The 27,160-nt window shown below is 39.3% G+C and overlaps 1 protein-coding gene across 12 annotated transcripts in view; it reads right to left on the bottom strand.

Moving 5' to 3' along the window:
* INPP4B (inositol polyphosphate-4-phosphatase type II B) overlaps positions 1-27,160 on the bottom strand; it is a 721,154-nt gene that overhangs the window by 89,876 nt on the left and 604,118 nt on the right. For all 12 annotated transcript variants that reach the window (XM_060299724.1, XM_060299726.1, XM_060299725.2 and 9 more), the window contains one exon: positions 23,371-23,530. In XM_060299724.1, coding sequence (XP_060155707.1) covers positions 23,371-23,530 — 160 coding nt within the window. The remainder of the gene's footprint in view (positions 1-23,370; positions 23,531-27,160) is intronic.

The raw sequence follows: 27,160 nt of genomic DNA, 5'->3' as shown, positions 1-27,160 counted from the left end.
TCCAGACTGTGTGCTATTCCATTAATATATAAATAAATTAACAGTAGTGGGAAAAATACAAATATGATTTAAAAGAAACAAGCGAATGCTGAAAAATTAATTATGAATCAAGATCTAAAATGGTATGACCGGGCTTCCCTGGTGACGCAGTGGTTTAGAGTCCACCTGCCGATGCAGGGGACACGGGTTCGTACCCCGGTCCGGGAAGATCCCACATGCCACGGAGCGGCTGGGCCCGTGAGCCATGGCTGCTGAGCCTGCACGTCCGGAGCATGTGCTCCGCAACGGGAGAGGCCACAGTGAGAGGCCCGCGTACCGCAGAAAGAAAGAAAATAATAATAATAAATAAAAAAAATAAAATAAAATAAAATAAAATGGTATGACCTTCTCAGTTTACAAAAGTGAATGATGTGAAAGGTCAGTAATCAGTTAAAACCTTGGAAGAGTTATAGGTAGTGATGAAAAGAATCATAATCATTATTGTACCATATCTATTGTCACTTACTTATTTTATGTTGTGGTGAAATAGATTAGATGAAATAAACCAAAATGGGTGAAAGGATAATTAATGGCCCCAACTCAATAAAAAGATGTGTTCCTGTTAATACTCCATGTAAATGCTTATGTGATGCTATAATGCAAAATACATTAGGAATATTAGGAGTTCTTATTTTAAAATATTGTAGAATTAAGTGTTATGAGAGGAATAAAAAAAAACTAGAGAAAGGGGAATTCAATGAAGGCCTATTAAATCTGTAATCGTTTAATAAAGGAATCACTGTGGGCAGCCTAGGATGAAATACGAACCGTGGTTCAAATACAACAGGCATTCGGTGACTATTGATTTTTATGTCATTAGTAGCTGTAAAAAGGGCAAATGGAGGTACCTTAGACTTATTTTCAGAATAAAAGACACATCAGTAGACACCAAGAAGGAATATTCGATATTCCTATTGTTTTCATATTTACATTCTTTTATCTCCCATTCTCTCCTACTCTCTAATTATTGTTCTCAATATGAATGTGCACACACACACACACACACACACACACACACACACACACAGAGAAAACGAATATCTCAATAAATTGACCCAGATGTAGATCTTAAAAGATAACAGACTGAAAACCTATTTTGTTTTGTGCTGAGGTCTGCAGAGATCTACTGAAGAATTCTCCAACATAAGATAAAGCCTTGCGCAGTAGGTGGCGCTGTTTTACCAGGCTGAAGTAGAACTAACTTGGTCACTTACTCCATTCAGGTAACTGATTTATATACTCTTTTATATATTTGCACAGTTCCCAAACAGCAGGTACATGTTGTATGGGCACTTTGCATCCTACTCTCCTGTGTCAAGTGGTCAATAACCTGGCCAAAAGTGTAATAGGCTCTTTCTATTAGAAAATGGAAAATTAACTTAATTTTTTTCCCTTGGAAGATACTAAGTGACAGCTCAAATTAAATATAGCTGATGGTTTTCTTGAAGATCTTTAAAAGAGGAATCTTCACAGATTTCTTCATTAGCATCAGGATAATTTCTTTACTCACTTCTAAACCTATCTTCACACTTACCTAACCATTTGACTCAATCAGAAATTACAATGACATTAAAAAAGAGACAGAGAGATCACCTGATTTCTAGTCCTTCTAGAATAAAACTAAGGACCTGGAAAAATAAATAAATACACTGAAATTCTAAATCTAGGAGTGTTGTTAGGTATTTGTCTGACACTAGCAATATTTCAGTGTCTCTGTTTATTGTAATTATATATACTTTTTTATGGCTAAAAGTTAAGGAAAATGACAATATAAGAAAACATTAATGATGAATGAGAAAATTACAAGTTGGTGAGCAAGGTAGAATGGCTTAAAGATATTAATAAGCTTCCTATAAAGAAGCATACTTGAGAAAGCTAAAATTACATTTTTTTTTCTAGAAAAAAAGCAATTTAAGTTCAGCAGATAAAGGAAAACCTCACTGGCAAATGCAAATTGTGATGGCTTCAGGTTTTGTTCCCTGTTAATATTCACTCTGTAAATCTCAGGTTCTGAAATAAACACAACGGGGTGGGATAGGCCAAAGAAAGGCTAAAGTAGTCAGTTCATAAACAGCCTTTTTGCTCCAATGAGCATTCCAAATCACTCTCACAAAGGCAAAAGAAATGCTTTGGTTTTCTCTTTAAAAATATTTTTGGGGGCTTCCCTGGTGGCTCAGCAGTTAAGAATCTGCCTGCCAATGCAAGGGACACGGGTTCAAGCCCTGGTCCGGGAAGATCCCACATGCCGTGGAGCAACTAAGCCCGTGCACCACAACTACTGAGCCTGCACTCTAGAGCCCACGAGCCACATCTACTGAAGCCCGCATGTCTAGAGCCCGTGCTCCACAAGAAGAGAAGCCACCGCAGTGAGAAGCGCACACACCGCAACAAAGAGTAGCCCCCGCTCACTGCAACTAGAGAGAAAGCCCGCGCGCGGCAACGAAGTCCCAATGCAGCCAAAAATAAATAAATTAAAAAATATATATATATTGGGTAACAACAAAAAAAGCAGTAACTCCTGACGGTCCTGAGACCACTGTCATATCCCTCTCAGCTTCCTGTCTCTCCATACTTACAATCTACATGGGGTTTATTTTGCCCTGATGGGAAAACCATTTTCTGGGAGGGATAAAGATGGTGTTCATTCTGCATTTTCTAGTCCAAGGAAGAAATCTTGAAATGCACACATCCATTCTTCTGAGTTTAGTTTCCTCACGTTTCAACTGAGATTTTACTCACACACACACACACACACACACACACACACACACACACACACACTCCTGATATACCCAAGGACGCAGGGTAGCTCAGGGCTCACCACAATATAGTCACCTACACCTCTCACAGAAGCTAACTGGCCCAGCAGGCACATAAGTGCCCACATCGTTGATTCTATCCTCTGGGCTCCTTTTAGTGACAGAGGAAAATATGAAGAGAATGTTTTAGCGTCTCTATAAAAACTTGCTGAAACTCCTTAACCCTGAGACCAAGAAGCAGAGTCTTTCCTCAGGAAAGCATTAAAAAGCGTGTGGCTTTGCTGAGCTTATCCTGAGCTTTGTGAAGTGTGTTGGAAGGCATCCAAACAGAGCCTGTTTTCCAGCTTCTCTAACGTATTCAAGTGAATTCACTGAAGGATTCAAAGAACGACTGCCGGGCATCCCCCTCACCTCCTCCACACACCATCTATTTCCTGTACAGGTTGTCCACGTCCTCTGAGCTCAATGGCTCTTAGGTTGCTCAGGAGGAAAAAAAAAGAGCCGAATACCAACCAATGGTAGCAGAGCGTAATGCTTTCTTTCCAATTTCCGAGCCATTTTCTTCTCAGGTGCTTGGTCTCTTTCTCTCATTTAAGATAATGAACTTCACTTCAAGGAAGCTTGTAGCCATTGTTATTTTTGTTATCACCACTTTTTAGACATGGGGGTGGGGGGAAGAAAAGCTCACAGCTTGCATGCCCATTAAACTTTATGCAAGGAGATAAGAGAAGAAATGAGCCTGGCTCTTAGGATTCGCCTAAGTTAAGAAGATGATGAACTGTGAAGTCATTAGAATGGCCTTTAAGGAGGGTGATAAAATGTTCAAGGTTCTGAGAGGAACAGAGACCCATCCCACAGCTGACAGGGTTTTTATAGGATGCCCAAACCTCAGGTAGCACAGAACTGGCAGTGAGTTCAAGGCTGAGGGCTGGGAGTGGGTATATCATATCCCTGCCCATAGAGTCCTTGTTGGTTTTGAAGAGCTTATGTCCTCCGTCAACCCAGAGATGGCTACCTATGTGTCCCTCTGTCTTTTGGGTACAATTTTACAATGTGAACATCAGCACTGAGGGGTCAACTAATAATAAGTCTTCCTCTCCAGATACCTTCTAGCAGGACTCCTTTGTATACTACATATGGCCAACTTTGGTCATAGACTCTAGACACCCGGCCATAGGAGGCCACCAACTATCAGCCGTATCTCTGAGACAGAGGACACAGAAATGAGGCTGATCCAGACAACAGACGAGTAACCAGGGAAAGAAAAGCACCTGCTGAGGCTGCGCTGCCTAGAGTGACTTCTTGGCCACTCAGAATGATCTCCTCCAAGTCTTCCTAACTCCTTGCCCACCTTTACAATCTGGTCCAGGAATTTAAAAAAAACCTGTATTTATCTTTCTTTAAAAAATGCTAACCTGTCTTCCTTATATCAATTTCCCCTCTTTTTTCACTGCCATCGTGAGAAATACATTCGTCCTTCAGTATCCATGGAGGATTGGTTCCAGGAACTCTTGCAAATACCAAAAACCAAAGATGCTCAAGTCCCTTCTATAAAATGGCATAGTACCATCATCCCTCCGTATCCGCGGGGTCCACATCTGGGGATTCAACCAACTGTGGATGAGGAAACTGCAGATACAGAGGGCCGACTGTATCCGACAAATAGAGCCTCTTCAATGTGAGGTCCTATGGTTGATACTAATGTTAAAACTCATGGCCCCTACCATCACGGAGCTTAAAATACAGAACCCATAAACTAACGGGAGGAGGTCAGAAGTGGGACTGGAGGGGAGCGGGGAAGGGGCTGAGATGACTTTAAGCACGTGGAAAAGGCAGGAATAAAGGGGAAGTAAGTGTTGAGCCTGAAGCCGTAGGAAAAACCAATGGAAAACCAGGTGGGCAGTCACCATGGTAGACATAGGGAATGGAATAAGTAGGCGTGGGAGAGAAGAAGGAAAGTGCAGAGTATGGGTGAGCAGAGAGCCAAAAGCTAAGAAGCAAGGCCAAATCTAGAAATAATGGGTATCAGGTAGGGCAAGGTTAATGATAAGCCTGGAAGGAAGATCACATATAAATGTTGTACCTTCCTTCGCACCTAGTAGGAGCAGTTTTAAAGGCTCCAAGGGTATTCACACAAAAGACAAACGTGTATGTTCAAATGTTATCATCGTCGTGTCCAGTGAGCTATGATCCAAGGTAAGTGACTGACCTTGGCACCTTCCAGTTGTATGAGAAATGAGTGGACTGCTCAACTCGACACACTGCTAGGAGAAGAACAAAGGCAACTTTTCTCATGTCAAGGGAACATTATTTGTTTAAGTCCTGCCAGTCTGAGAACAATGTCATAAAACTTTCCAGTCTTGCTCTTAGAAAAACAGCAAAGGAAATGCATCAACTGATATCCTGCTTAAACTTCTCATTTCACAGCACAAAGTTGAAAGCCTTAAGTAAATTCTGCTAAGACAGTTTCCAGGAACTAAATCCATTAATCAAACAAGTTCTGCATTGGTTGCAGCACAGAAGTTTTGAATCAGAGTTTACAGTGGACCAGGAAGAGTCACATATTCACATTCCTTGAGCTTATTTTGCCTTTTGGCCTAAAAAAATCTGTAACCTCAGGACTCTGACCTACAAACACGCTGAGCTTTTAAGAATAAGTGCGTAGGTCATAGGTCATTGAGCAACCTAAAATCACCAATACATCTACATCAGACAGCTCTTGTCATTTAAATTTTGTCCAGTATCTAAGACTGAGAAAAGAGGGGTGGTGGATACTGAGTTGATGAAAGCCTGATTAGAGCACAGGCACCCAGAGGGGAAAGGGAAATACATTATCTACTCTGCAGCGAAGTAGGTGAGTGTAGCAGTTCAAGGCCAGTAAAGTTCAAGGCCAGTGGAATACAGTGCATCCTTTTAAAAATTATTTCTACAGGGGCTTCCCTGGTGGCGCAGTGGTTGAGAGTCCGTCTGCCGATGCAGGGGACACGGGTTCGTGCCCTGGTCTGGGAGGATCCCACATGCCGTGGAGCGGCTGGGCCCGTGAGCCATGGCCGCTGAGCCTGCGCGTCCGGAGCCTGTGCTCCACAACGGGAAAGGCCACAACAGTGAGAGGCCCGCGTTACGCAAAAAAAAAAAAAAAAAAAAAATATATATATATTGCTACAAATCCAACAAAGCTTCATGTAAACAGGTTCAACTTATAAGTGCTGAGTAAGTAGGCAAGTAACCAAACATAACATAAACAGTACCATTTCTCCCTCTATTCCATAATTATATGCCCCACAGTTCCCACATGGGATATATGAATCTTTTTTCTTTGACTATCTCAGTTTCTCTGTGGGAGTGAGTATCATCAGATTTATGAGAACGCTAAATAATATTTCAATTGTAATTATGAATACTTGGCAATTCTTAATTTCTGCATAAGGTACAATTCCATAGTAAACTTTTAAGAGATACCGATGGGATTGATTTTCATGAAGTTATCCCATAATACTGCTAATTTGTGTCTGATAAAACAACATTTTGTTCAAAGGGTGATAGCAAAAAATTATCTGTACAGAGTTAAGGTTAGAGATGCTTTTTCCTGGAAAGAACAGAAGCAGTGCGGCACCGTGGCTGAGGGGACAGGCTCTCAACTCAGAGCACCAGAGTTGGAATCCAGACGCTGCCACTACACTTGGTTCTACTCTTTCAATCTACAGTCAAATCTCAACATAACAGCCTGGATGTTAAAATCTAAGTCAAATCAGGTTAATCCTCTGCTCAAAATCCTCCAATTACCTCTTGATTTTCTCAGAGTAATACCCAAATTCAATACAAAGACCCTGCATAATCCTTCCCCCAACAAGTTACCTCTAAATTCATCTTCTACTCTCTCCTCTTCACTTTCTCTGTTCAAACCAAACCAGCTTCTTTGCTGTTTCCTGATCATGGAAGGCATACTTATGCCTCAAGGTTTTTGCATTAGTTGTGTTCAATGCCTCAAATATCCTTACCCCAGGTATCCACATGGCTCACTTCCTTACCTCGTGTCTTTGTTCAAACATCAACTTCTCAGTGAAGCTCGCACTGACTACAAAGCTTCAACAATATTCCGAAACCTTTTTACTTCACTCTATATTTTTCCACAGCATTTGCCACTGTTAACATATTAGGTGATGCCCTTATTTCTTATGTTACTTTTTTATGTCGAAAGATGTAAAAAGAATACAAACTTCAGGATGTCAGGTGTTTTGTATGTTTTGTTCATTATTGTATCCCCGTGTCTAGAATAGTGCCTGTATAGTAGATGCTCAACTAAAATATGTTGAATGACTGAAAGGAAAGAAAAAAAATCACTTTAAAAATAATGTGAGATGGATTAGAGGATGGGACCTTGAAGATGGCGGAAGAGTAAGACGCGGAGATCACCTTCCTCCCCACAGATACACCAGAAATACATCTACACGTGGAACAACTCCTACAGAACACCTACTGAAGGCTGGCAGAAGACCTCAGACCTCCCAAAAGGCAAGAAACTCCCAACGTACCTGGGTAGGGCAAAAGAAAAAAAGAAAAAACAGAGACAAAAGAATAGGGACGGCACCTGCACCAGTGGGAGGGAGCTGTGAAGGAGGAAAAGTTTCCACACACTAGGAAGCCCCTTCGCGGGCGGAGACTGCGGGAGGCGGAGCGGGGAGCTTAGAAGCCACGGAGGAAAGCGCAGCAACAGGGGTGCGGAGGGCAAAGTGGGTAGATTCCCGCACAGAGGATCAGGGCCGACCAGCACTCACCAGGCCGAGAGGCTTGTCTGCTCACCCGCCGGGGCGGGCGGGGCTGCGAGCTGAGGCTCGGGTTTCGGTTTCGGACGGATCCCAGGGAGAGGACTGGGGTTGGCGGCTTGAACACAGCCTGCAGGGGGTTAGTGCACCACTGCTAGCCGGGAGGGAGTCTGGCGAAAAGTCTGCACCTGCCGAAGAGGCAAGAGACTTTTTCTTCCCTCTTTGTTTCCTGGTGCGCGAGGAGAGGGGATTAAGAGCGCTGCTTAAAGGAGCTCCAGAGACGGGCGCGAGCCGCGGCTAAAAGCGGGGACCCCAGAGATGGGCGCGAGCCGCGGCTAAAAGCGCGGACCCCAGAGACGGGCGGGAGACGCTAAGGCTGCTGCTGCCGCCACCAAGGGGCCTGTGTGCGAGCACAGGTCACTCTCCACACCCCCTTCCGGGGAGCCTGTGCAGCCCGCCACTGCCAGGGTCCCGGGATCCAGGGACAACTTCCCCGGGAGAACGCACGGCGCGCCTCAGGCCGGTGCAACGTCACGCCAGCCTCTGCCGCCGCAGGCCTGCCCCGCATGCCGTGCCCCTCCCTTCCCCCGGCCTGGGTGAGCCAGAGCCCCCGAATCAGCGGCTCCTTTAACCCCGTCCTGTCTGAGCAAAAAACAGATGCACTCCAGCGACCTACACGCAGAGGCAGGGCCAAATCCAAAGCTGAGCCCCTGGGAGCTGTGAGAACAAAGAGAAAGGGAAATCTCTCCCAGCAGCCTCAGATGCAGCGGATTAAAGCTCCACAATCAACTTGATGTACCCTGCATCTGTGCAATACATGAATAGACGACGAGTCATCCCAAATTGAGGAGGTGGGCTTCGAGAGCAAGATCTATGATTTTTTTCCCTTTTCCTCTTTTTGTGAGGGTGTATGTGTATGCTTCTGTGTAAGATTTTGTCTGTATAGCTTTGCTTCCAACATTTATCCTAAGGTTCTATCCGTCCCCCCCTTTTTTTTTCTTTTCTAAATAAGTATTTTTTAATTCAATAACTTTATTATACTTTATTTTATTTTTACTGTATCTTCTTTCTTTCTGTCTTTTTTCCTTCTTTCCCTCCTTCCTTCCTCCCTCCCTCCCTCCCTCCTTTCTTTCCTTCTTGCCTTCTTTCCTTCTTTCTTTCTTCCTTCCCTCCTTCCTTCCTTCCCTCTTTTCCTTCTTTCTTTCCTCATACTTCTACTAATTCTCTCTACTTTTTCTCCCTTTTATTCTGAGCCGTGTGGATGAAAGGCTCTTGGTGCTCCAGCCAGGAGTCAGGGCTCTGCCTCTGAGGTAGGAGAGCCAACTTCAGGACACTGGTCAACAAGAGACCTCCCAGCTCCACATAATATCAAACGGCGAAAATCTCCCAGAGACCTCCATCTTAACACCGGCACCCAGCTTCACTCAACGACCAGCAAGCTACAGTGCTGGACAACCTATGCCAAACAACTAGCAAAACAGGAACACAACCCCACCCATTAGCAGAGAGGCTGCCTAAAATCATAATAAGGCCACAGACACCCCAAAACACACCACCAGACGTGAACCTGCCCACTAGAGAGACAAGATCCAGCCTCATCCACCACAACACAGGCACTAGGCCCCACCACCAGGAAGCCTACACAACCCACTGAACCAACCTTAGCCACTGGAGACAGCCATCAAAAACAGCAGGAACTACGAACCTGCAGTCTGCAAAAAGGAGACCCCAAACACAGTAAGATAAGCAAAATGAGAAGACAGAAAAACACACAGCAGATAAAGGAACAAGATAAAAATGCACCAGACCTAACAAATGAAGAGGAAATAGGCAGTCTACCTGAAAAAGAATTCAGAATAATGATAGTAAGGATGATCCGAAATCTTGGAAATAGAATGGACAAAATGCAAGAAACAGTTAACAAGGACCTAGAAGAAATAAAGATGAAACAAGCAACGATGAACAACACAATAAATGAAATTAAAAGTACTCTAGATGGGATCAATAGCAGAATAACTGAGGCAGAAGAACGGATAAGTGACTTGGAAGATAAAATAGTGGAAATAACTACTGCAGAGCAGAATAAAGAAAAAAGAATGAAAAGAACTGAGGACAGTCTCAGAGACCTCTGGGACAACATTAAATGCACCAACATTCGAATTATAGGGGTTACAGAAGAAGAAGAGAAAAAGAAAGGGACTGAGAAAATATTTGAAGAGATTATAGTTGAAAACTTCCCTAATATGGGAAAGGAAATAGTTAATCAAGTCCAGGAAGCACAGAGAGTCCCATACAGGATAAATGCAAGGAGAAATACGCCAAGACACATATTAATCAAACTGTCAAAAATTAAATACAAAGAAAGCATATTAAAAGCAGCAAGGGAAAAACAACAAATAACACACAAGGGAATGCCCATAAGGTTAACAGCTGATCTCTCAGCAGAAACCCTACAAGCCAGAAGGGAGTGGCAGGACATACTGAAAGTGATGAAGGAGAAAAACCTGCAACCAAGACTACTCTACCCAGCAAGGATCTCATTCAGATTTGATGGAGAAATTAAAACCTTTACAGACAAGCAAAAGCTGAGGGAGTTCAGCACCACCAAACCAGCTTTACAACAACTGCTAAAGGAACTGCTCTAGGCAAGAAACACAAGAGAAGGAAAAGACCTATAATAACGAACCCAAAACAATTTAGAAAATGGGAATAGGAACATACATATCGATAATTACCCTAAATGTAAATGGACTAAATGCTCCCACCAAAAGACACAGATTGGCTGAATGGATACAAAAGCAAGACCCTTATATATGCTGTCTACAAGAGACCCACTTCAGACCTAGAGACGCATACAGACTGAAAGTAAGGGGATGGAAAAAGATATTCCATGCAAATGGAAACCAAAAGAAAGCTGGAGTAGCAATTCTCATATCAGACAAAATAGACTTTAAAATAAGGACTACTAAAAGAGACAAAGAAGGACACTACATAATGATCAAGGGATCGATCCAAGAAGAAGATATAACAATTGTAAATATTTATGCACCCAACTTAGGAGCACCTCAATACATAAGGCAAATACTAACAGCCATAAAAGGGGAAATTGACAGTAACACATTCATAGTAGGGGACTTTAACACCCCACTTTCACCCATGGACAGATCATCCAAAATGAAAATAAATAAGGAAACACAAGCTTTAAATGATACATTAAACAAGATGGACTTAATTGATATTTATAGGACACTCCATCCAAAAACAACAGAATACACATTTTTCTCAAGTGCTCATGGAACATTCTCCAGGATAGATCATATCTCTGGTCACAAATCAAGCCTTGGTAAATTTAAGAAAATTGAAATTGTATCAAGTATCTTTTCTGACCACAACGCCATGAGACTAGATATCAATTACAGGAAAAGATCTGTAAAAAATACAAACACATGGAGGCTAAACAATACACTACTTAATAATGAAGTGATCACTGAAGAAATCAAAGAGGAAATAAAAAAATACCTAGAAACAAATGACAATGGAGACACAACGACCCAAAACCTGTGGGATGCAGCAAAAGCTGTTCTAAGGGGGAAGTTTATAGCAATACAAGCCCACCTTAAGAAGCAGGAAACATCTCGAATAAACAACCTAACCTTGAACCTCAAGCAATTAGAGAAAGAAGAAAAAAAAACCCAAAGCTAGCAGAAGGAAAGAAATCATAAAAATCAGATCAGAAATAAATGAAAAAGAAATGAAGGAAACAATAGCAAAGATCAATAAAACTAAAAACTGGTTCTTTGAGAAGATAAACAAAATAGATAAACCACTAGCCAGACTCATCAAGAAAAAAAGGGAGAAGACTCAAATCAATAGAATCAGAAATGAAAAAGGAGAAGTAACAACTGACACTGCAGAAATAAAAAAGATCATGAGAAATTACTACAAGCAACTCTATGCCAATAAAATGGACAATCTGGAAGAAATGGACAAATTCTTAGAAATGCACAACCTGCCAAGACTGAATCAGGAAGAAATAGAAAATATGAACAGACCAATCACAAGCACTGAAATTGAAACTGTGATTAAAAATCTTACAACAAACAAAAGCCCACGACCAGATGGCTTCACAGGCGAATTCTATCAAACATTTAGAGAAGAGCTGACACCTATCCTTGTCAAACTCTTCCAAAATATAGCAGGAGGAACACTCCCAAATTCCTTCTACGAGGCCACCATCACCTTGATACCAAAACCAGACAAGGATGTCACAAAGAAAGAAAACTACAGGCCAATATCACTGATGAACATAGATGCAAAAATCCTCAACAAAATACTAGCAAACAGAATCCAACAGCACATTAAAAGGATCATACACCATGATCAAGTGGGGTTTATTCCAGGAATGCAAGGATTCTTCAATATATGCAAATCTATCAATGTGATAAACCATATTAACAAATTGAAGGAGAAAAACCATATGATCATCTCAATAGATGCAGAGAAAGCTTTCGACAAAATTCAACACCCATTTATGATAAAAACCATGCAGAAAGTAGACACAGAGGGAACTTTCCTCAACATAATAAAGGCCATATATGACAAGCCCACAGCAAACATCATCCTCAATGGTGAAAAACTGAAAGCATTTCCACTAAGATCAGGAACAAGACAAGGTTGCCCACTCTCACCACTCTTATTCAACATAGTTTTGGAAGTTTTAGCCACAGCAATCAGAGAAGAAAAGGAAATAAAAGGAATCCAAATCGGAAAAGAAGAAGTAAAGCTGTCACTGTTTGCAGATGACATGATACTATACATAGAGAATCCTAAAGATGCTACCAGAAAACTACTAGAGCTAATCAATGAATTTGGTAAAGTAGCAGGATACAAAATTAATGCACAGAAATCTCTGGCATTCCTATACACTAATGATGAAAAATCTGAAAGTGAAATCAAGAAAACACTCCCATTTACCATTGCAACGAAAAGAATAAAATATGTAGGAATAAACCTACCTAAGGAGACAAAAGACCTGTATGCAGAAAATTATAAGACACTGATGAAAGAAATTAAAGATGATACAAATAGATGGAGAGATATACCATGTTCTTGGATTGGAAGAATCAACATTGTGAAAATGACTCTACTACCCAAAGCAATCTATAGATTCAATGCAATCCCTATCAAACTACCACTGGCATTTTTCACAGAACTAGAACAAAAAATTTCGCAATTTGTATGGAAACACAAAACACCCCGAATAGCCAAAGCCATCTTGAGAACGAAAAAAGGAGCTGGAGGAATCAGGCTCCCTGACTTCAGACTATACTACAAAGTAATCAAGACAGTATGGTACTGGCACAAAAACAGAAACATAGATCAATGGAACAGGATAGAAAGCCCAGAGATAAACCCACGCACATATGGACAACTTATCTTTGATAACGGTGGCAGGAATGTACAGTGGAGAAAGGACAGCCTCTTCAATAAGTGGTGCTGGGAAAACCAGACAGGTACATTTAAAAGTATGAGATTAGATCACTCCCTACAACCATACACAAAAATAAGCTCAAAATGGATTAAAGGCCTAAATGTAAGGCCAGAAACTATCAAACTCTTAGAGGAAAACATAGGCAGAACACTCTATGACATAAATCATAGCAAGATCCTTTCTGACCCACCTCCTAGAGTAATGGAAATAAAAACAAAAATAAACAAATGGGACCCAATGAAACTTCAAAGCTTTTGCACAGCAAAGGAAACCATAAACAAGACAAAAAGACAACCCTCAGAATGGGAGAAAATATTTGCAAATGAAGCAACTGACAAAGGATTCATCTCCAAAATTTACAAGCAGCTCATGTAGCTCAATAACAAAAAAACAAACAACCCAATCCAAAAATGGGCCGAAGACCTAAATAGACATTTCTCCAAAGAAGATATACAGACTGCCAACAAACACATGAAAGAATGCTCAACATCATTAATCATTAGAGAAATGCAAATCAAAACTACAATGAGATATCATCTCGCACCGGTCAGAATGGCCATCATCAAAAAATCTAGAAACAATAAATGCTGGAGAGGGTGTGGAGAAAAGAGAACACTCTTGCACTGCTGGTGGCAATGTGAATTGGCTCAGCCACTATGGAGAACAGTATGGAGGTTCCTTAAAAAACTACAAATAGAACTACCATATGACCCAGCAATCCCACTACTGGGCATATACCCTGAGAAAACCAAAATTCAAAAAGAGTCATGTACCAAAATGTTCATTGCAGCTCTATTCACAATAGCCCGGAGATGGAAACAACCTAAGTGCCCATCATCGGATGAATGGATAAAGAAGATGTGGCACATATATACAATGGAATATTACTCAGCCATAAAAAGAAACGAAATTCAGCTATTTGTAATGAGGTGGTTAGACCTAGAGTCTGTCATACAGAGTGAAGTAAGTCAGAAAGAAAAAGACAAATACCATATGCTAACACATATATATGGAATTTAAGAAAAAAAAAATGTCATGAAGAACCTCGGGGTAAGACAGGAATAAAGACGCAGACCTACTGGAGAACAGACTTGAGGATATGGGGAGGGGGAAGGGTGAGCTGTGACAGGGCGAGAGAGAGTCATGGACATATACACACTAACAAACGTAAGGTAGATAGCTAGTGGGAAGCAGCCGCATGGCACAGGGATATTGGCTCGGTGCTTTGTGACAGCCTGGAGGGGTGGGATAGGAAGGGTGGGAGGGAGGGAGACGCAAGAGTGAAGACATATGGGAACATATGTATATGTATAACTGATTCACTTTGTTATAAAGCAGAAACACACCACTGTAAAGCAATTATGCCCCAATAAAGATGTTAAAAAAATAATAATGTGACATCTTTATAATCGTAAAACTTAAGAACTGGAAGAGAACTTTAAAATTTGCAGATGATCTGTATTTTACCAACAAAGAAAGTGAGGTCCAGAGAATTTAAGCAATGTGTCAAAGGTCATGCAGCCAAATTAGTAAACTGTGGACTTGCCAAGTATCTTGGCTCTGGGTCAAGTGTTGTTTTGTTACATTATAATTCACGGCACAATTTTTAAGGGAAACAACATTAATTTTCTGATAAGACTAAATGTTCAACAATGTCATAGGGTACAATTATTATTGGAGTTCTAAGTTTATAATAAAAATCTTTGTGTCATCTTGTATTTTTTACCAAGTTTTAATTTTAACTTGTAAGTGTATTTTAAAAGTTGTCTCACCTACTGACCTGTGAGTTTAAAAAAGCCTCATTCATTGATGTTTCTTTCCCAATGAAATTCTAAACATTCATGTGTAGAAATTCATGGACTCCAGGAATGTTAAGTGCAAGTTCGAGGATATAATGATTTTCAAGCATGTATGCATAAATATGCACGTACACTGAAGATAGTCAATAATACCAAGAAAACCTAAGCATTTCTTGTCTGGTAGCAGTTATAGATCAAGGTGACTATGCGTTGGACTCTACTTGCCAAGAATCATGTTAGGCTCTGGAGATTCAAGAGCAAATCAAAAATACTTGGCATATTTTCTCACAGAGCCAAGACTAGTAGGGGAAATAATATTTAAAACAGCATTACCAATAAATCAGAGATACAGAGGCTGCAAACTAGTGGCCCATGAACAGCTTCATTTGGCCCTCACATGTATTTTATTTGGCCTTCCTCACATTGTAATAATTTTTTAAAAATCTATTATCAACCTTTAAAAAATTGGGATTTTTATATAAAAATTCAGTCACTTGAAGAATCAGAAGATGTGGTAAATAACTTTAGGTCCAGATTCCCCCATGGGAATGATGGGCTAGAGCTGTAGCAGTGGCCCTCTTTGTAGGGACATTTACTTCCTAGTTTGCTCCAGTGTCCATCAATTTCACCTGACTCATTCATGTTAACCTGCACGATGACTGTGGGCCTTTGTACTTACAACTCTTGTAGAAAGCATGATTCCATCATGTGCAGAATCCAATGAAAAATAAAATTGTGAGACTTTGGTTCAAAAAGCAGTAAACAAGCTTTTTTTTTTTTTTCTTTCTTTCTTCCTCAGTGGTACCTCTCTCGGCCCATCATGGTGATTTCTATTTACTCTTTCAGGTCATAGTCCTTTGGGTATGGGGATCTTGCGTGAAGAGCTTCAAAGGCACCCAGACTGACCCTGACTCTCCAGCACTCACACCCAGGTCCCTTAGCAGGTGAGGGTGGGAATGGGAGATGGTCACTAGACTGGGACAAGGATGGGGAAGCTAGGGAGGCACTGGAGAACCAGGGAGACAGAACTGGAGATGAACCAAGTCTCCAAGTTCCAGGCATAGCCTTCTTTGCCCATTATTTACTTATAACACAAAGCTAACACTATTAAAAAAAAAAAGGCAAGATGGTGACCATAGAGCATTAAACCCAGAGCAAAGGGTCCTGCTGACTGAGGAATTCTGCGCACTTGCAAGTGGTCCCCCGCTTGTAACGCCAACTCTGGTCTGAAAGATCAGAAAAGGTGCCCCAGAAGATGTGCAGACTGAGCCTGTGGACAGTAGAGGTGGGCAAACATTTGAAAGCCTGGCATTGAAAAGCACAAGGTGAGCTCTCCAAAGAGTCCAGTGTGGCTGGATCAGGAAGGTTGAGGTAGGGTGACATGAAGAAGATGGCAAAGCACTTGAAGAGGCAAGTGGGAGTCTGGGAATTTAGGGCCTTGTAAGATAAGGAGAAAATGTAACCAACAAGTGAAGCATTAGCTATGACTGCCTGGGAAATCATTCATCAAGATATTAAGAGCAAACATAAAGGCAAGTAAACACACATGCAAAACTGCTCTTAAAATTGAAGCATTCCTTGTCCAACAGTTATTCTGCAGACCTAGTTCTTTCTGACAAATTCAATCAGGGATCACTGTGCCTGGAAGGGAGGCAGGGATGGAAAGCTTAGCAAAGTGCATGTCACAGAAAGGCGAGTGCGGTCAGTTTTAACTATTAAGGTGACTATTTCCTCTCTTTTCCCTCATTTGGTCTCCAAGTTGCATTTGATTTTCATCCCTTGGTGCTTCCTACTCCTCGGCCGAGGGCAATCTCCGCACCCCAAGGCTCTGTATTAGGGATTATGCTCATTTTTTCCTTTCTTTCTCTTTTCATTTTATCCAGTTTCATCTATCTATCTGCTGAAGACTCCCAAACGGATACGTCCTCTTCCACTTTCTTTATCTTGTAGATGCTGTCTTTGGAAAAATCTCTGTGTATCTCCTTTCAAATACAAGTTGCTCAGCCACCAGACTGCAAGAATACGACGATGACTGAGTGTATTTCTAGATACAGTGCCTGGCATAGAATAGATGCTCAAAAAATATCTATCAATTGAATGAAAGGATCTTCCTCTTTGTCTTCCAACTAACATGTATTTGGTATGTCTCTTCCATAAGGCTTAACGCCATGAACTGTTTTAGATATATTTAGATATAATTGTGTCAACTGATTAATTGTTCTATTCATTACTTATTTCAGGTGAATTAGGAAGATAGCTACTCTGGCCAACCAAAGGTAAAGAGAGGAAAAAAGATTTGCTAAAAAATGTGATTTGCTAAAACCTTGGATTTGTCCCTATTTGGAGTACGGGGAGGGGAATTTTTCAGACGACTGATCTCTGGCATTCGCTAGTCATGGATAATTGGTGATAAATTACTGATAAATTCTTGGTAGTTACCAGACAATTGTGTTAACTGGAGGCAGGCAGCGATAAACTAAAAGATGTGGGGGAAAAATAAATTCTCAGATCCCAAGCAAGGCATGTGCCTGCCAGTTAGAAGAAAATTATGAATTGGGGAAGAACGTGAGAATCAAGGAACATGAAAGTAACCAGTGGTACGTGAACTAATTCTGTGATCTCCAGGGATGTTTATCTCCTTTGTATGAGGAAGCAGTGATGACCTGAAGCCAGGATGGGCTCATCTGGGAAAATTATGGCACAGGAACTTCATCTCATTTCTGATAGGGCTTACAGCTAGGTAGATTAGAAAAACGTATTCAATGACATAGGGTATTTGGCCTTTCACAGGGCAGTTCATGACACCTGTGTGAAAAACAAAGAAATACAGGCCATGCAATAACACAAATGGGTCAATACATAGCCGGATCAACACACAACCCCAAAGAGTAGTGATTAACAAGTGTATTTCAATGCATACAATTCTTAGTAATATGCCTCAAGGATATGTATTTATCTCTGTTTTCCCATCATTTTTATCTGTTACTTCTGCGAGTGGACAGGAAATGTTTCCAAGATGTGAAGAAAATAAACCTGAGTAGGGTAGGGCAGTAGATATGATGGATGAAAGAAACGGGTATTTATTAGCATGTACTCAAAAGTGTACTATACTACTGTTGTGGGTTTAGACACCAGTCTCTTCAGGAGAATTGAAATAGACCGTGTCTTAATCTCCTTGTGCTCTTAATATTTCACAATGTCTAGCACAGAGTGGTGCTTAAATATTACTTGAATTTTGAGAAGCCTGAAGGATAGGTCCAATTTAGCAGGGTTTATGGATTTCAATGAAGTTAATAGTAAGATACGACTGTCAAAATAGCAAATGTAAACTTAGATATCAATAATAGAATAGTATCTAAAAGTAGAGAAGTGGTCCTCCTGTGTTACTCTGCACTTGATGCTAAACCTTTGAAAAATGACCAAAACAGTGGCAATTCAAAAAATAACATGATGGTTGCTTTCAGATATGTTAGGCTATAATGTGCAAAAAGGAAAGTAAATTTGTTCCGTTTGTTGTAAATGATTAGATCTGGGCTAGCGGGTAAAATTAAAGAAAACGTATTTAGATCAACATCTGGAGTGTGCCATTTTAGGACATAAAAAACGGTTTCTATCAGTGGAGATGTGTATCACAGGCTAGGGGGAAATTGGCAGATACTACAGATAAGCGTCTTAACATAATTTAGGAGGTTTAATTACATAATCCTTAAGGGCACATCAAAATCTAAGATTCTAAATTCACTGGTTTTATCGTTGAGTCCTCAATTTATTATGAAATTGAAAGCATGTGGTACTACACATACAGAAGATGCTTATAAGTATCTTATAAGGACTTATATAAGTATCTTTGTAAGTATCTTATAAAAGGACAATCTTGTTTATTAAGAAAATATAGGAATATATATAAGCCATGGGAATTTGGAACAGTTAATCTATTATTTGTGCTCAGAACAGTAGAGAAAGTTTTACTTCTCTCAGCACTGTTTGTAGTAAGTCCCAAATTTATGAAGTAAGATATACTGCCAAATCCTGGATCTAAAACAAAAATACCTTCAAAACTACAGGTTTAAAACATTATTAAATTGATACAGTATAAAAATAAAAATCTGCAACTTGAAAAGAGAAATATCTGCAGGTTATAGAGGAACATAAAAAAGTGAATAAATGTAGCAACAATTCAGAAGACCATCTGTTTAACCAACAAAGAAACACCAATTATAGTTATAATGTAAAAATAAAATGATGGTAAAGAAAGAAAAACTGACTGTCTAAAGGTTAATTATGAGATTTCAAAATGTATACCAGGGCTTCCCTGGTGATGCAGTGGTTGAGAATCCACTGCCAATGCAGGGGACACGGGTTCGAGCACTGGTCCGGGAAGATCCCACATGCCGTGGAGCAACCAAGCCCGTGCACCACAGTTACTGAGCCTGCGCTCTAGAGCCCACGACCCACAACTACTGAGCCTGTGTGCCACAACTACTGAAGCCCGCGCGCCTAGAGCCCCATGCCCCGCGACAAGAGAAGCCACTACAATGAGAAGCCTGCGCACTGCAATGAAGAGTAGCCCCCGCTCGTTGCAACTAGCGAAAGCCCGCGCGCAGCAGCAGAGACCCAATTCAGCAAAAAATAAATAAATAAATAAATTTAAAAAAATGTATCCCAATATAAAACACAATAGTCAAAAGCACATGAAAAAATTTGACTAAATCCACTGATTAATTGATCAGAAATTGATCAAAATTAGTGTATTGACTAAAATTGATTAAAAATATCTGCAGAACTTAATTATAAGGAAAAACTAATCAAATGTGAGGAAAATAATCACTAATAAATGATGTGACAGCAAATCTCTATCAGTATTTAGCACCTTATATAGAACAATGAACTCTAGATGACTCAAATCACTCACTGAGTCAATTTATTAATTAACTATAAAAGGAAAAGAATGTAATGATTTTCCACCCCAGCTATGGGCTGGGGATAAATTTGGTGCTATTGAAGAAATGGATTTAATTACCAAAATAATTTTTTGAAATATAGTATTAAGTTATATAATGTCAAGTCACAAATAATCAGATATTACAATATGATTTTTTCACCCCAAATGGCATGAAATCAGTGAAAATATTTAAGGCTGGGAAGTTAAAAGAGTGTTCACAGGTACTGCTGGTAAGAGTACCTATTGTTACAAAGAACCATCAAAATGTCCCAACCCACCCAGATGTTGGTTTCTAAACGCTATTCTCCAGTAAAAGAAACCAGGGTTCCTTGGAAAATAGCTGAACCTAGAGTTGGGGCAAATACAGATCAGACTAGAGTAAGTCCCTCATGATACCAGAGAATAAGGGAGTGAATAAAAACGTAAGAAAGTAAGTAAGAAAGTATGTAGCCTGTAGCAGCAGAAGCTGTCAAAAGGCCACTGAGAGCTCCCAAGAGCTAACTCTAGAACAATTGGAGCCCAAAATAAATAATAACACTATTGGTTTATAAACCAAAGAATAAAATTATTCACAAGTCCACACTGATATAAACAAGTAATTGTATAAATAACTACATTGGAGAGAAGGGGTAACTCTTCCTTACAAGATAATTCCACTTGTAGCAATCTAACTTAGGGGACAATTTCTGAGATGTAGTTAAAGATTTACATATTCAAAGATGCTTACATGTTAATTGTAGCATTATTATAATAATTAAATATCTAAAATAATGTTTTCTCTTTTGATGAATTAGTTTATAGTCATTATAATTTCATTATTTCTAGAGAATATTTATCAGGAAATACTCATAATATAATGACATGCAGGATATCAAGAAGTACATCTGTATTTATATTGTGCACTCCAGTTTGGTTACTCTGTGTGTGTGTGTGTGTGTGTGTGTGTGTGTGTGTGTGTGTGTAAACACAAGATATATTCAAATGTCTGATGGAAATAAAAATCGTATGCAATCCTATTTGTTTTCCTTCTCAAATTTTTAAAATTAATATTTCTAATAAAAATTTAAAATACAGGTAAATTGAGGCACATATCATTAGTGAAGGTATACCTCAAATATCTTTGTCTGAAATAGTTTGGGGGGAGTAGTATAGGTAAATATGTGACTTTAGCTTGTTTGCTTTATATTAGTTCAGAAAGCCACTATGTATTAATTTCTTAACTGCATTGTTTTATGGGTAGAAACTGAAAGTGATTTTTCCCTAACTTAAGAGGAAGAGTAAAATAAGAATAATAAGCATTATTATTTTTATTATTTAATAAAACGTTGTTATTAAATAACTGACTGAGCTAATCAATCCCACTCCAAATATGCAGTAACATCCATAATATATTTTAAGTATACTTGAGCACACACTCATTTGTAAGATGTCTATTTATCTTTGTTAAGCATCCTCTTTTATGTACCACTATCCTTGCTAAAATGTAAGTACTGTACACAATTGTCTAACACATAAAATGTTAACAAAAGATTTAACTTAGAATTATTTGATGATACTATATTGAATAATTTTGAGACCAAAGTATAGATTTTATTTTGCGCATTTAAATAGTGTCTTGTCTCCTAAAAATGTTTCTAACACAAAAAAGAACGGATGAAATAAACATGGATAATAAAATAGAAATAATAAAATCAGTTACAGGACACTGTGTTGTAATTTGACTCTAACCATCTACAAAGCTGATCAAGTTGTCAATTCTACTTTGGGAGCAAATTCCACCTGGTTTTAGACTATATCCAAACAATGCTTTACATTCAAATGAAGGCGATTCATCTAATTTTACAGATGATTTATCGACCAAATGTTTTTACTTTTTAACTGGAAACTTTGATCGCACAGATACAATCTTCTGATAAAATATAAGATATGAATAAATGCATAATTTCAAATACTTTGGAACTCCATTCTCATCAATGAGAAGTTTGGGGGAACATGAAAACAAAAAGATGAGGCAAAATTCAGTATCCCTTAATCTCTTAATCTTACTCACTAAAGATTATTCTGCCTTGAACACCCATCAATGGACAAAACAAGTCACTAATATGGATTCTGCTTCTTTACCTCATTTTCCAGAGCACAGCACAGTGTCTGGCTCATCACTGATGGTCAATAAATATTCAATTAAAGAACATTGAAGTATACTAGTTCCTTCTGACGTAAGTTATGGCAGGCTTTCATTTTGATTCATGTAAAGTTATGGACCTGGACTAGTTTCATTAATAAAACTGATATTATTTTTAAAATATTATAGAAAATCAGAAAAAAACTGATATTATTTTTTAAAAATCCCCATATACAGTTAGATCAAGTAGAACATAAAGAACACCAGTGTAAACTTCCCACCTACATAACCGTACTCTAGAGGATTAGGACCATCTACAGTAAGCAAACTTTAGAAAGCCATTGTTTACAAAAGTGATTTGGAAATGGTTCTACTGTTAACCAGGTGATGAAAGATTGATGTTTCCCATAATTAAACTCCTGATGAAAATGTGAGTAATGAAAAATCAGGAAAACAAATTGAGAAAACAAATTTAATTTGATAAGCATCCACATTTTATTATGACTAATTTTCCTTAAGGAAAAGGAAAAGCAGATTTTGGAAGAAGAGGATAGGGCAACACTTTTCCTTTCCAAACACTTAAGCATCTAGCTGGGACCACTCTAAGAGCAGTTCTTACCATCATAGAGAAATGCAGGTATCTGTCTTAGTTTTTGTTGTCAAAATTAATTAAATTAACGAAAAATTTTAACAAAAGAAGCCATTTATAGGGATGCAACTGTAGTGAAAATTTTAATTATCATGTTTGCTAGTCAATAAGCCATACATTTGAAAGTATCCCTCTCTCTATATATATATGTGTGCGTGTGCGCACATATGTGTGTGTGTTTGTCTATCTACAGAGACTAGACACCCATGTGTATGCATATGTATGCATCTGTGTGTGTGTGTGTACATATACATATGTCCATGAAAGTCTAGACCCTGTGAAAATATGTCTTTGGAATAACACACAAAAACATTCTTCTTATACAGAATTAAAACTTCTTATATGTTTTTTAAATAATTCACAAAATCACTCCTCAGAATAAGGCAAGGAACATTTTTATCATACCGACTTCTTTTCAGGAACCATTTTGAGATACTGTGTCCTGAGATCCCTCAAAGTTTCTAAGCGTTTTCAGATGCTTGTTTTTCTTCCTAATACAATTTGGAGGAATGTGTAAAAGTAGATTAAACTATGTCAGACTCTTTAAAAGAAAACACTGTTCTCCTTTCAAGAGGGCTTTTATGAAGCAAAAACAAAACAAAAACGAGCATTGCAAGCAGTTCTGAAAACACAACTGTGATGCAATTTGATAAATAGCCTTCCATCACCCCAGCCAGGGCAGTGGAAAAACACTCTATCAGCACTTTCATCTAAGGCACTGCTGACTCCTCTTTTTCGATCCCATTGTATCTTGGCTTCCTCATTTTGGTTACTCGTCAATGACCGGAAAAAAAATGATTCCTTACCCTGTGGATGAGTTATCACGGAGTCCCCTAGAGAATGGCCCTTTTCTCCATCTTTGCCGCTGCCATCGTCTCCTTCACTGCTGCCGTCTCTTTCAATCAGTTTATCCACCATAGCAATAATGCAGTTCAGGCTCTTGCCCACGTGGGCCCACACCCTATCCTGAAAAGAGCATGAGTATCACTACACATTTTTATTGCAAAACCGAGATCAGGCAAAATCAGATGAATCCACCTGAGAGCAGCAGGTAGAAGAACAAATCATAAGGATGCAGACTGAGCAGCTCTAATACCCCCATTAATTTGGCCAAATTATGGATAGACAAGAAATCTACTTTCTCCTAATAAAGAATAATTTAAGTGTTGTGAATCTTTTTATTTAGTCCATTATTTTTCCGCTGTCATAAAGCAATGATGAACTACCGAACGGCATGAATCCATAATTGAGCACCAGTTACGACATTTTACGCTGGAGATGTCTATTTTCTTTATCAATACTTAGTAAGAAAGCAGAGATACACCAATATTTTTAAAGAATGACCGCCGCTTGCATTCAAACTTCTTATTTTTCTTTTTATTGTGATAATATATACATAATGGCAAAGTTGACCATTTTAACCTTGTGGCCTCTCCCGTTGTGGAGCACAGGCTCCGGATGCGCAGGCTCACCGGCCATGGCTCACGGGTCCAGCCGCTCCGCGGCATGTGGGATCCTCCCGGACCGGGGCACGAACCCGTGTCCCCTGCATCGGCAGGCAGACTCTCAACCACTGCGCCACCAGGCAAGCCCCATTTTAACCATTTTTAAGGGTACAGTTCAGCGGCATTAAGTACATTCACATTGTTGTGCAGCCACCACCACCATCCATCTCCAGGAATTTTTCATCTTCCCAAACTGAAATTTTGTACCGTGTAAACATGAACTTCCCATTCTTCCTTCTCCCTATCCCTGGCAACCACCACTCTACTTTCTGTCTCTAAGGATTTGACTGTTCTAGGTATTAGAAGTTCTTAAACTGTGATCTTCAGATCACTTCTAACAGAATGACTTAGAGAATTAAAATGCAGTTCCCGGGATGCCACAAGTCACTCAGAACAGCTTGGGATTAACATATACACGCTACTATATATAAAATAGATAATCAACAAGGACCTACTGTATAGCACAGGGAACTCTACTCAATATTCTCTAATAACCTATATGGGAAAAGAATCTGAAAAAGAACAGATATATGTATATGTATAACTGAACCACTTCACTGTACGCCTGAAACTAACACAACATTGTAAATCAACTAGACTCCAATATAAAATAAAAGTTAAATTTAAAAAAAAGAACCATTGGGAACTCTAAGTTGAAATTTTGAGAAGCTCTTCAGGAGCTTCTGACCACACTAAGTATGAGAATTTCTACTCAATATTATGTGCTTCATCTGCATAATAAGTCACTTTGGCTGACGTAAGTCTAAGAAGCAGCCCCTACCACTAGGGAGCCTCTCGGTCACTGGTCACTAATCTTCCTAGTTCTGATTAGCAACCATTTCTGTCAAGGGCAACACATAACACTGAATTTTTTGAGTCATAAAAATTTCTATTTTTAAGAATAAAGGTTTTAATATAGTTATCATCGTGGTAGCCAATCATTCCTGGCTTCCCTTCTTGCTTCTCTTTCCACATCATTCAGATGGAGGCACTGACTCCCTATCTGTGATGTTAATTTTATGAATCCACCTGACTGGGTCACAGGATACCCAGATATTTGGCCAAACATTACTTTACGGGTGTGTCTGTGAGAGCATTTGCAGATAAAATTAGCATTTGAATTGGTGGACTCGATAAAGCGTTTTGCCCCCTTCCCCCAAATGAGGGTGTGCATCATCTAATCCACTGACAGCCAGAATAGAACAAAAAGGTAGAGGAAAGAGAAATTTGACCCTTTCTGCTTAATTGTTTGATCTGGGACATCAATCTTCTGCCCTCGGTGCTCTTTTTCTTTTTTTAATAACTAAAAAATTAACCTTTATTTTTTGATATCATTTATATCCAGTCAGTTTCCAAGTTTCTTCTACTTGTTTTTGTTTATAGCTGATTTGTTTAAATCCAGATCAAAATAAGATGTATGTGTTACATTTAGTTAGTAAATCTCGTCTCCTTTTTATTTTTTTTAATTTTATTTTTTTACATCTTTATTGGAGTATAATTACTTTACAATGGTGTGTTAGTTTCTGCTTTATAACAAAGTGAATCAGTTATACATATACATATGTTCCCATATGTCTTTCCTCTTGCGTCTCCCTCCCTCCCACTCTCCCTATCCCCCTATCCCACCCCCTCCAGGCGGTCACAAAGCACCCAGCTGATCTCCCTGTGCTATACGGCTGCTTCCCACTAGCTATCTACCTTACGTTTGGTAGTGTATATATGTCCATGCCACTCTCTCACTTTGTCACAGCTCACCCTTCCCCCTCCCATATCCTCGGTGCTCTTGATTCTCAGGCTTTTAAGCCCGGACTGGAATCTACACCATTGGCTCCCCTGGTTCTCAGGACCTCAGATTCAGACTGAACTACACCTTCAGCTTTCCTGGGTCTCTAGCTTGCAGATGGCAGATCGTGGGACTTCTCAGTCTCCAAAATTGTGTGAGTTAATTCCTTACAATAAATGTTAATAAAACTCTTCACATATATGTATATATATATACTTATGTACATATATATAAATAATTTCCTATTGGTTCTGTTTTTCTGGAGAACCCTCTCTAATACATCACTGCATATGAACCAAATGGAGTCTTAGTGCTTTTCCTGCATCTTGCCATAAAGGAATCTTTCAGTAGGTGTTTTCTCTGTAACAGAGCTATTTCAGGCATTTAGAATAGCGCTTAGTGCAAAGATAATATGCAATTACACTGCTTTCTTAGAGGTTTATATTTTTTTTACTGAAATGTATTTTTTTAGCTAAGTTAATTTTGTTAGTTTGTAAACATATAAACTACTTTTGGGTAGGAGTAATCTAGGAAGAAAGAATTACATTTGAATTTAGATTATGTGACGGTAGTCTTGTAAAGACTGAGCTAAGTTGAGTAATTCAACCACATTAAACCAAATATGCGGGTGTACAGATATGCATACTAAAGCTGAGGGGGAAAGAGGGTTTAGTAGAAAAACAGCACATCCAAAGTTAGAAAAGGTCCGCCTATGTGACACACTACCTATGATACCTTGGGAAAACCACCTCATTTCTGGGGACCTACAGTTGGTTCATCTACAGTTTAGAATGATGATTCTTGCCCTGCTTACCTCGCCATGCTGCAGTGAGAGGCAAATGACATGGTATCTATGAAAGTGCTTGGTAAAATTATTGCAGTTTGGCAAAATCACATCCTATCCTTGCTGGCTTTCCTAAATGAATCAAGCTTGCTTTTTATAACCCTGTAATCTTGAGTATAAAGTATACTATTAAACACAAGTAATCATAACAATTTTCCCCTAAAGGAAGATCTCCTTTCCGCCAAAGAATTAAAAGCACTTTTCCTCTGCTATTAATTAAAGCAATCGTATCCGTAAATCACATGATTCTCTGCCTATTGTCTGAGAAAATGAGGTAGAAACCTCTGACACCTAAAAAGCTCATTACTTCCGGGAGGAAATGCTGGAGAATGGCAAGCAAGCTGAGGACGTGACATCACTCATTGGAATTTGGTGAGGAGTCTATATTCCAGACCATATAACCAAACGAACTGGCTCCCATTCTGAATATGCCTTAATCACTACCATCACCTGCATCTTTCAGG

This window comes from Globicephala melas, chromosome 5 (assembly GCF_963455315.2).
Source record: "Globicephala melas chromosome 5, mGloMel1.2, whole genome shotgun sequence".
NCBI lineage: Eukaryota > Metazoa > Chordata > Mammalia > Artiodactyla > Delphinidae > Globicephala > Globicephala melas.
Note: the sequence above shows the minus strand (reverse complement) of the source record. Positions and strands in the feature narration are given on the sequence as shown.